This window comes from Arachis duranensis, chromosome 3, assembly GCF_000817695.3.
Source record: "Arachis duranensis cultivar V14167 chromosome 3, aradu.V14167.gnm2.J7QH, whole genome shotgun sequence".
Lineage (NCBI taxonomy): Eukaryota > Viridiplantae > Streptophyta > Magnoliopsida > Fabales > Fabaceae > Arachis > Arachis duranensis.
In genome coordinates, this window is record NC_029774.3 from 57,886,386 (window position 1) to 57,897,834 (window position 11,449).

General features: G+C 36.4%; 1 protein-coding gene across 1 annotated transcript; it reads left to right on the top strand.

Moving 5' to 3' along the window:
* Window positions 1–5,177: 5,177 nt before the first annotated feature.
* On the top strand, window positions 5,178–10,076 carry LOC107479347 (BTB/POZ domain-containing protein At1g30440). The gene is made up of 4 exons (XM_016099491.3): window positions 5,178–6,318; window positions 7,021–7,090; window positions 7,555–8,778; window positions 9,441–10,076. Exons 1-4 carry the CDS (start codon window positions 6,260–6,262, stop codon window positions 10,032–10,034), a joined length of 1,947 nt encoding a protein of 648 aa, XP_015954977.1. The 5' UTR covers window positions 5,178–6,259; the 3' UTR covers window positions 10,035–10,076.
* The last annotated feature ends 1,373 nt before the right edge of the window (window positions 10,077–11,449 follow it).

Genomic DNA, 11,449 nt, shown 5'->3' on the forward strand with positions numbered 1-11,449 from the left:
GAGATTCTCTCTCTCTTTAGGATTTAGGATTTCTTCTTGTTTTGAGAGTAACTCTGGATCCAGGTTTAATGTTTTATTTTCGGTTTACTTTTATTTATTTATTTGCTTTTAATATTTGAATTGATTTATGAATTATTCCATGTTACAGATCTCTATTTTGAATTAATGATATTTGAAGTTACTGTTGCCTTCCATCTAAGGTCACCTCTATTATTCTAGCAATTTTACTTTTTCCCCTTTTGGTTTTGGTTAAGAAATCAGTAACTCAACAGTTCTTAAACTCAACATATTTGATAATCGTTATCTTGCTAATTGAGCTGAACTTAAGTAATCCCAACCTTTTCTTAGAAAATAAATAGGATTCAAAGTTCAATTTAATTAGTCCATTGACTTTCCTTTGCTTTAGTAAAGGTTGACCAAGTGGAGTTTAGATTCAACTTTTCCTTATAGTTGAGAGAGATAACTACGTTGGACCTCCAATTTCTCATACCTTGCCCAAAAGTTTGCTTTACAGTATTTATTCATTTTTAATTTCCATTTAAATTATTTGTCATATAACATATTCCCACCTTACTTCCAAAACCCCAATTTACAAACTCATAACCAATAATAAGAACATACCTCCCTCGCAGTTCCTTGAGAAGACGACCCGAGGTTTAATACTCGGTTATCAATTTTAAAAGGGGTTTGTTACTTGTGACAACCAAAATGTTTGTACGAAGGGATTTCTGTCGGTTTAGAGACTATATCTACAACGCGACTGTTTTTATGAAATTCTTTACTGGCAAAAATCCTAACGTCAATGCTACATTCCCTTGGACTTTCAACATCTTCTAAATCTTCGACCACTTCTTCCTTTTCTTCAATAATCATAGGCTCCTCCAAATGTTCTAACACAAAATTCGACTCCTCCTTCTCCACCGGATTTTCCAATTTCTCCTTCATGCTTTGCTCTTCTTTTAACCTTTCACATGTGGTCACGGAAGTACCTTGAGTATTCAAACATTGGTGGGCTAAAGTATGCACCACCTTGGTCAAATTGGTCACAAACTCAAGTGTATCCCGCTTCATGGCTTCTTGTCCTTGAAGTAACAAAGTGAGAGGATCGTCTATTGAGGTTTGGGGTGGGTAAGAAGGTTCATCATTTTGGAGAGAGGGTTCATGGTAGGAAGGTGGTTCTTCTTGGTAAGGTTGTGGAGATTGTGTGTATTGAGGTGGAGAACAATGCACACAAGGATTGCAATTATAGAAAGAGAGTGTGCCAGGCACTATATCCTTGAAATGTTGAGAATTGATAATTGAAAGTGGATTGAGATGAGAAATGATGATGATTGGTGATGATTTGAGGTGGATGGACTTGTTGGATGTGGAAAGTGTGCCAGGCACTATATCCTTGGAATGATAGTGTGCCAGGCATTATATCATTGGAATGATTTATGATGAAATAGATGTTGTTATTGTTTTCCTTCTCTACTGCAAGAGTGTGCCAGGCACTATATCCTCGGAATGAGCATGCAAGTGTGCCAAGCACTATATCCTTAGAATGATTGTGTGCCAGGCACTATATCGTCGGAACAAAAGCATGCCAGGCGTTATATCCTCGGACGTGGTAGAAAGGTGACATCCGAAAGGATGTGTCAGGTTGGCATTCATAGACCGACAAGTGATATCACGAGCCAATAGGACAGGCATTCATCATGTGCATCTACTATGTGTTTTGTTTGCTTTGCCTAATTGCATCTCTTGCCTAAATGAATAATATGCTTATTTGCTAGTTGTTTTACTTGCTGTACATGTATATTACTTGTGTCTTACTTGCTTGCATTAATAGGGATTGTCTGGCGTTGAGGAGGTTTGGTAGGCGGTGGCGATAGGATCGCACGAAGGTTAGGTTGGCAAAGGCTGTGGGATACAGCGGTGTGATTAGTATTAGTTAGAATTTTTCTAAGTTTAGATAACCCGGTTTATGGTTTAACTTCTTTATTTATTTATTTTATTCTAAGCTTGAATATCCGTATTCGATGTAAAGTTCTAGGATTCCCTTTGGCGTCCCGGAGCCTTATATCTTACATTATTGGGCACTGTTACTATTCCGAGGGTTACCTGAAACTGTAGGTCAATCTCGGATGAGATCTTCTGTACTGGTCGGCACTGTGTGTCCGACTTGATGGTGGTGGCCGAAGCCGCCGTGTTCGACTTGTTGGACTGGAGGGTTGTGCTGATCCTTCGTCACCGGAGGGTGGTGGTACCTACAAGGGACTTCGATGCTTAAGTTAGCAAGGGTATTAAGCAGTTTTTTAGTAGAATCAGAGTATGAGTTATATTTGGGTGCTCCACTATATTTATAATAGTGTAGAGTGACCTTTCTGGAGATAAGATAGTTATCTTATCTTATCATTGAGTGAAGTCGTCTTTATCTTTAGGGGAACCGCCCTTATCCTTCTAGGCTTGGGCTGCCTTTAGATTTGGGTCGTGTACCTCTGTTTGGGCCTCTGTAGCAGTTTAGCTGACCTCTTGGAGAAGAGGTCGGGTAATCCTGGTCTGAACAGGTCGGTCGACTTGTCTTTAGTCAGCCCGGGTCGTATAGCTTGACCCAGGGCATGAACAGTTACCATACATGAGAACCACCGGTTCTCATTTCATACTTTGCTGTTATTTTTCAGATGCAAGTCGTAATTCACCTTGGTGAAATTGCGGACATGGTGGCAGAGCGAAGTATCGTTTCTTCCTGGTTTATTTCTGTTTTATTTTGTTGTAGTGCTTTCTCTCACCCTTTTTGTTTTAGACTTTATGGTCTTAGAGATTTACTTGAGAGATAAGTTGTATAAGCTATTTTTACTCCAAAACTCTATATTTTTCTATTTGTAACTAGAAAATTTGAAAGAGTCAAGAAATCGCTTGCTTATTTGAAGGACTATCATTGTATGATAACCCACACAACTTACTCTAGCAACTTTGACAACTCTAACTCTTTATATCCTATCTCACAACACTTGTCATATGATAAACTAACCCCAAAATATAAGTCACTTTCTCTAGCCATCATCTCAAATCTAGAACCTAGCACTTATGAGGAAGCGGCAACACATGAATGTTGGAGAAAGACAATACAAGATGAAATGACAGCTCTAGATCAGAACATAACTTGGTGTCTCACTGAACTCCCAAAAGACAAGAAGGCTGTGGGTTGCAAATGGGTTGTTTGGATAAAATTCAATTCCGATGGCACCATAGAGAGGCACAAAGCGAGGCTAGTTCCAAAATGATTCACTTGAGTACAAGGAGTAGATTATGGTGATACTTTTAGTCCAGTTGTCAAAATGACTACCCTACGAGTAATGTTAGCATTAGCAGCGGCAAAGAAATGGCATTTGAAATAGATGGACGTCAATACTGCATTCCTTCACGGAGATTTGGACAAGGAAGTTTATATGAAGATACCACCCGGTTTGGCTGTGTCACAACCAGGTTTGGTTTGTAAATTGCAAAAGTCTCTATATGGGCTTAAGTAAGCAAGCAGGCAATGGAATATTAAACTCACACAGACTCTTGTGGATGCTGGTTATAAGCAGTTTTTTTTATGATCATTCACTCTTCATCAAGAAATAATCCGAAAACTTCACTACAATTCTAGTATATGTTGATGACTTGGTTTTAACCGGGAATGACATTAGCGAAATCAATACCATAAGCAAATTTTGGATGACAAATTCAAAATAAAGGATCTTGGTGATCTCAAGTACTTCTTAGGAAAGGAAGTAGCACGCTCTAACTCTGGAATTCACATTTATCAGTGGAAGTATGTCATAGACATTCTCAAGGAATTTGGTTATCTAGATTGCAAGCCTCTCTCTCTACTCCTTTTGATTATAGTTAGAAACTCTCAAAAGGAATCCGGTACCATTTTAACGGACAACACTACTTATAGACAGCTCATCGGCCAACTCCTTTACCTCACAAACACTAGACCTGATATCTCTTATGTTGTGGGACATTTGAGCCAGTTTTTGGACTATGCAACTACTTCTCACCTACAGGCTACTTTTTGCGTACTCCGATATTTAAAGGGTAGACCTGTAACTGGTCTATTCTTCTCCTGTACTTCTAATCTGCATCTCACCGGATACTTGTCGTTCCGTTTCTGATTATTGCTTCATGCTTTGGAACTCGCTCGTTAGAGGAAGAGTAAGAAGCAAACCACAACTGCCAAGTCTTCTGCAAGTAGTCTTGCTGTTGCCACTTGTGAAGCTAATTGGTTATATTTTTTAATGGATTTCATTGGTTTGCCGCTTCAAAAGTCTATCACTCTCTATGACAACCAGTCAGCCCTTCACATGGCCAATAATTCCATCTTTTATGAAAGAACCAAACACATTGAAGTGCCACATTGTTTGTGAAAAGCATTTGTTTGGTCTCATTCATATGATGTGAGTTCGTTCTAAAGACCAACTTACTAATTTTCTTATTCTTATTAATGTTTCCAAGTTAGGATTGTTAGATTTATATAATTCTAGCTTGCGGGAAGTTGTTATTTAGATTATTTTTTTTATCAATAGATGTAGGTTTATTTGTTATAATTTTGTTTTTAGTGGGAGTATATAAGGAGTATATAGTATATAAAGTGTAATAACTCAACAGATATTTTTAAGTGAATTTTTTATTCTCTTCAATAATGAGAATAACTTATTTTTCTCCCTCTCTTAATCCTTTCTTGTTTATCAAACCATCAACATCATAGATTGAATAGCTTAAAACATAAGATTTTCTTCAAGTAGAAATGCGAAGAAGTAGTAGAAGAAGAAGAATAAGAGAAACGCGAAAACATCTATATAATTAAAACGTGTATTTACGTTCTACTAATAAAACTGATTTTTGTTAAATTTTTTGACCAACTTAATTAAATTTAGTTACTAAAAAGACTTGAATATGTAACCGCTCTCTTATTTTTTTTCCTAAATAAATTCATCAACCCATGAAATTTTTTATGGCAAAAAATAGTTATTTATTCAAAATATTTTCATATGAACGATATTTTCGCAAACGTTGGAACATTTCTTTTAGCTAAATCAATATATTAATAGTACCCTTACTCGTGCGGCACTTGTTCTTAAAACAAAGGCAACCTGGAATAATCTAAATGGTTCAGTTTTCAACACACAACACTTGCCAGTAGTTGTGTTTGGTAATAACGCATGCACATGGTCTAGCTGTTGTGTTTCATACAAAGAAACCGACACCAGCAATAAACAAAACAAAACCAAACCCTTCCATTCCATATTCCATAAATATAATCAGCACAAATTTACCAAACGGTTTTCCATCTTTCAACTGTTACAAAGTCAAATCGAGTTTAATTGGTTGGATTAGGAGTAGAGAGATCCTAAGCTCGAGAAAAGAGCAATGAGTGTGTTTCAAGCCAAGGACCCCACATGTGCTGGGGTTTGGTGTTTTAGATTCCAATGTTATTAATGACACCACATTGCCCTATGCTCATAGTGTACTATAATTATTAAAAAAAAAAAAATCGTTTTTCAATTTTCACACACATGGCATGGCATGTAACATTTTGGGTTATATAGCGTCAATGCTTTTTCGTATGGGCTTATATTTTTCTATTGACACTTTCATTTCACCAGCATAGTGACAAGTTTATGTATCTGTTTTATCTTTTTCTCGCTTCTTTGACGAGGAATTGATGGTTTTGGACTCTAGTCTCTCGTGGCTTGATTTGTTTTCATAATGGTTTGGTTTTCATTTTTTTTTTTAGAATTTCTTTCGGGTGGGAAGAGGAGAACTGGGGTTGTTGACCTAAACTAGTTGGATTATATTTTTCGCTGCAATTCATAGTGGTTTTGGAAATTGCGTATGCACTAAATTGTGCTGGAGTTGTTCTAGGGTTTCAGGTGCAATCGACTCTACGAATTTGGTGTGTTGCTGGGAATTGTGCTATAAAAGTTCTGTCTTTGGGGAAGAGATTTGGAAGAAGCTGCATTTTTTGAATCAATTTCGAGGCTGTAGAAAGAGGAAAGTTTGCTACCAGTTGTTGGGGGGAATTTTTTGAAGTTTTGTTTTTTTTTTTCTGGGCTTTTTGGGCCAAATGCACTGTGTTTATCAGAATTAGAAGCTTCAGTTTTGGTGCTTATTAAGGAATTCAGCCTGATAAAGTGATCTAAGGGTTTCGTTGGGTTTCAGTTTACCTCTGATCTTCTCTGAGCTCGGTTTCTGAATTGTTGTATCTGTTTCTTGGAATTTGAGTGAAATGGCTTGTGTGAAATTGGGTTCCAAACCTGATGCTTTCCAACGTCAAGGGCAAGCATGGTATACACCCTTTTCTTGATGTGTTTGAGTGGTAAATTGTAATTTTCGTAAGCTCAAAAAAAGAAAAAGAAAAGAAAAAAAGGATTTTGCAGTTTTGTTGATGTTTTTTATCTGTGTTTTGTAGGTTATATCTTTTGTTTACATGTTTATGCATTGTAAAGTCTTAGGGTTAGGAAGATGGTTCCGAAGTAATTTGATACAGGATGAATAATTCGTTTTGTGGAGGTCTTATTTTATCTGGTTATGGATAAAGTATGTTGAAGTTGGGTTTGGTACTTGAAGCCAACATGTAAAATGGAAACACACAAGTGTTTCATGACTTCCTTTTTTCAGTGTTTGCTCTAAGATGGTCTAGATTACCATATATTTTTCATTTGATTTTGCTTCTAATTATCATAGCTTATTGCTTTATTTAATTTGCATGTATTTTCTGCATTATAGGCAACAGCAGTCCATTTAAATGGCCTTGTGATGCACACTTTATTACTATGTTTCAAGTTTTTCCATTCTTTTCTTTTATTACTGCTCAGAATGGCATTTGTTCGAAAAATGTTTCCAATGATGATAATTTTCTTGCCTTGGATATTCAAATTAGACCATTTCAAAACACTCTGTTGTGTTGTGTCTTTTGGAATTGTTATTCAAATTTCGCCACTTTTACATAATGTGTAAGCATTTCTTTTATTGCCCTTATGACTTTAGGTTCTGCACAACTGGGCTTCCCAGTGACATTGTTGTTGAAGTGGGTGAAATGTCCTTCCATCTTCATAAGGTATATAATGTTTATTTCTTTTAATTTTTATTATATCTAGTTGATGTACTGCCCATATGATCAATAGTAGTTTACTTTGGTCTATAGTTTTTGCTGAAAGTTTTGGTTAACTTGAAATTAGCAGAAGTTCACATGAAGACAGACATAGCAATGTTTACATTAATACATGGGTAGTATATTTTTGTTAACATATTATGATGTATGATGTCAATTTTCATATTGCTATTGGTATTGTTGAAATTTAAATTGTTTGGGAGTTGTTCTGAACTTAAAAGAAAGAACTATCATCTTCTCTTGTGTTCATGGGCCATTTTGTAAATTTTAATGTAGTGAGGGACTGTATTTGGTGCTGTAATTCTACACAAAATAGTTTCTTAGCTGAAAGGCAGGCCTTCAGTACCATTTTGATTAAAGGATGTTGATAAACTTGAATATAAATAAGCTAATTCAAACACATGGTGCAGTTCCCTTTGCTTTCTAAAAGTGGGGTTTTGGAGAGACTGATTGCAGAAGCCTCTGAGTCTAAGGAAGAATGTGTCATACACCTACCTGACATTCCTGGTGGGGCCAAGACATTTGAACTTGTGGCAAAATTCTGCTATGGTGTGAAACTTGAACTTACAGCTTCAAATGTTGTGTACCTGTGGTGCGCTGCCGGGAATCTTGAAATGACTGAGGAATATGGTGAAGGTAATCTTGTTTCACAAGCTGAAACCTTTTTCAATCAAGTGGTCCTCCGAAATTGGAAAGACTCTCTCAGAGCACTTCAAACCTGTGATGATGTTCTGCCATATGCTGAAGAGCTCCACATTGTGAAAAGGTGCATTGAATCACTTGCTGCAAAGGCATCTACTGACCCAAATTTATTTGGGTGGCCCGTGCTGGAGCATGGTGGACCCATGCAAAGCCCTGGTGGAAGTGTTTTGTGGAATGGGATAAGTACTGGGGCGAGGCCAAAGAATTCAAGTTCAGATTGGTGGTATGAGGATGTAACAAGTTTGAGTTTACCAATTTATAAGAGGTTGATAACTGTCATGGAATCTCGAGGAATTAGGTGGGAGATCGTTGCTGGTTCTCTTGCTTTCTATGCTCAAAAGTATCTGCCTGGGTTGAACCGACGTAAGGTTTCTGGTGAGACCAGCAGCCATCTGGCACCATTGGCTTTGGGATCTCCTCCGTCTGAAGAAGACCAGAAGATTCTGCTGGAAGAGATTGATCGGCTACTCCCTGTGCAAAAGGGCCTGGTCCAAACAAAGTTCCTTTTTGGTCTACTTCGAACAGCTATGATTCTAAAAGTGAGCCCCAGTTGCATATCAAATTTGGAGAAGCGGATTGGGATGCAGCTTGATCAAGCTAATCTGGAGGATCTCTTGATGCCTAGTTTCTCATATTCAATGGAGACACTTTACAATGTTGATTGTGTGCAAAGAATTCTTGATCATTTCCTTGCCATGGATCAGGTTACCGGTGCCACTTCTCCATGTTCAGTTGATGATGGCCAATTGATTGGATCACCTTCATTGGCTCCAATCACCATGGTAGCAAAGCTGATTGATGGTTACCTGGCAGAGGTTGCACCAGATGTTAACTTAAAACTTCAAAAGTTTCAAGCACTTGCTGCTGCTGTTCCAGATTATGCCAGACCTTTGGATGATGGTTTATATCGTGCTATTGACATTTATTTGAAGGTACTTATGTATAGCAAGTTCCACAAACTAATTTTCATTGCATAACATGCAAAGGCTGTGACCTAAATTTTACCATAAAATGTTCTACTATATATATATTGGTTTGTTACAATATGATTCTAATTGAACTTCACATCTAGGCAATTATTTCATATATATATATATCCTCTTCTTCATTTGAGTGGGTATGGTCTACCCCAAGTATGCTTGTATCAACAGCACAAACTTCTATGTCACTTTCTGGATAGTTAGGTGGTGTTTTATGTTCTGCATCAAATTGTAATATTTTGTTTAATAATGGAAAAAAAATTAATTAGGTTTAATTTTGGTTTTTGTTTAAATAGGTATTTGAGTGGAAATAATGAAACCATTATTTTTATCATTTCATTCACAAACATGACATTTTGATGCTCCATATATAGATAAACATGTAAAGTGACATTAAAGACAAGAAACAAACCAAACATCTCATCTTATGTTTTATAGTTGACTATTTTTGTTGCTTTGCCTACATGTATCATTTAGCACTCTGCTACATGGTTTTGTGGCAATAAAAAGGTTAACACTTTTTGCCTATTGTGAAATGCACCTTGTCACTACCATGCTTCTGTCCAAAGTCCGAACAATTTTGCACTGACTTCATGCTGTTGTCACAACTGCAGTCTCACCCATGGTTGGTGGAGTCTGAGAGAGAGCAACTGTGTCGGCTGATGGACTGCCAGAAGCTCTCATTAGAAGCCTGCACTCACGCCGCACAGAATGAGAGGCTTCCAATCAGAATAATAGTTCAAGTCCTATTTTTCGAGCAGCTCCAGCTTCGAACTTCCATCGCGGGTTGCTTCCTAGTTTCTGATAATCTTGACGGATCGAGACAACTAAGAAGTGATTTGGTTGGATCTAACGAGGGTGGCTGGGCATCAGCCGTGAAGGAAAACCAGGTATTAAAAGTTGGAATGGATAACATGCGGATGAGGGTATCTGAGCTTGAGATGGAGTGCTCAAACATGAGGCAGGAAATCGAGAAATTGGCTCGCACAAAGGGATCAAGCGCTTGGGGTACCGTGTCTAAGAAGCTTGGGTTTAAGATGAAGTCTCAAATGTGCAGTGCTCAAGAAGGATCAGTTAGTAACAATAAGAATAATAATCACAGTGGAAATATTAAGGTTGAGAAGTTGAAGGATAGACATTCAAAGCACAAGAGAAGTTCTTCTATTAGTGACAAAGCATCGGTCTCTTCAATTGTTCCTTCTAAGTAACGACTCGTCCAGTTACTAATAACATTTTTTTATTTGCTTTTATGTTAATGTGCCATATTGGATTCACAGTTTCTTTGTAATTGCATCCCGAGTAAAATTGGGTTGGAAATCCACCGTGCACATAAAACCTTTATGCACATTATTAATATTCTCTACAACAAAATTCATTTATTTGAATTTCGAGGGATATATCCTTAGAGATCCATTCCACTGAATTTGTTTGTTTTAACACGTATATTATTAGTATTACTATTATTATTATTTGTCTATGGAAAGAAATTGGTGTCTTTTTTCTCCTTACAATTGTTGTTTTCTTCCTCAGTTTCTGTACATTCTTGTTTTCTCTTCTCAATCTGTTGAAACTTACTCCGTGAGCGGTGGTTTATTGGTATCTAGTTTGGCTAAAACACAATCTGAACGAAATATATAAAAATAGGAATTCGATCTCCTTCGACGAAGTATTTAGAAAATGAGAAAATATTGACTTTTCGTAAACGGAAGCTCTGGGACCAAGAGGAAGACCATGCTAGAACCACGATGCGATAAAATACTGTTTTAATTTCTAATGTTTGGGTTAAGTAAAATACCTAACATTTGATACGGCTTATTTTTATTTTAAATCTTTTATTGTGTTATTTTAGTGTCTTAATTTTTTTTTAAATATCTTTATTATGTTTTTCTTTTAATTAGCGACAAAATCGTAAATACAATGGTCATAGTGGTAATTTTAGTTATTTGAAGGAAAAAGAATAGAAAAATAAGAAAAAAAAAAGATAATAATAGAAGAAAAAAATTTTAAAAGATGGAGACGATAGATAAGTATATATAAAATAAAAATAAATATCAATTTTAATATAATAATATTACTAAATAAATATTAAAACAGAAAAAATATAAAGAGATTAAAAGCTCGACAAACTAATTATGCCCAGGCTTAGAGATTAATGTAGCATAAAGCCTTTGGAGGTGGGGTATGATAAAGTCGTGTTATCCAACTTACTGTCTGCGGATGACACAATTTTATTCTGCTCATGTGATCTAACATCAGTGGTGAACAGTAGGAGGTTGCTTAAGGAGTTTTAACTTATGTCAGGACTGAAGATCAACTTTAAAAAATCAGCCATCGTTAAGTTGAATTGTGATGAGGAGGCCACTAATAAAGCTTACTGTGTTCTAGGGTGCAATAAGGTTGAGCTTTCCATTCGTCGTTTGGGTAGTCACTGTCCTATCGTTTAGACTTTTTGTATCAAGGCTTGTTATTTTTTTATTGGGTGGATACTCATATTTCTATTCTTATGAAAATTAATAATTAGTCAGTACTATAAGAGAGATAAAAAAATGAAATCTCCGTAAAAAATGGAGTCCTATAAAAAATGAGAAATAATATTCTCCCACAATGAAAAACGAAAATAGGG

Coding starts and splice junctions, on each gene's coding strand:
- LOC107479347 (XM_016099491.3), top strand. CDS start 6,260: ATGGCTTGTGTGAAATTGGGTTCCAAACCTGATGCTTTCCAACGTCAA. Junction 6,319..7,020: donor CAACGTCAAGGGCAAGCATG/GTATACACCCTT, acceptor TTATGACTTTAG/GTTCTGCACAACTGGGCTTC. Junction 7,091..7,554: donor TGTCCTTCCATCTTCATAAG/GTATATAATGTT, acceptor CACATGGTGCAG/TTCCCTTTGCTTTCTAAAAG.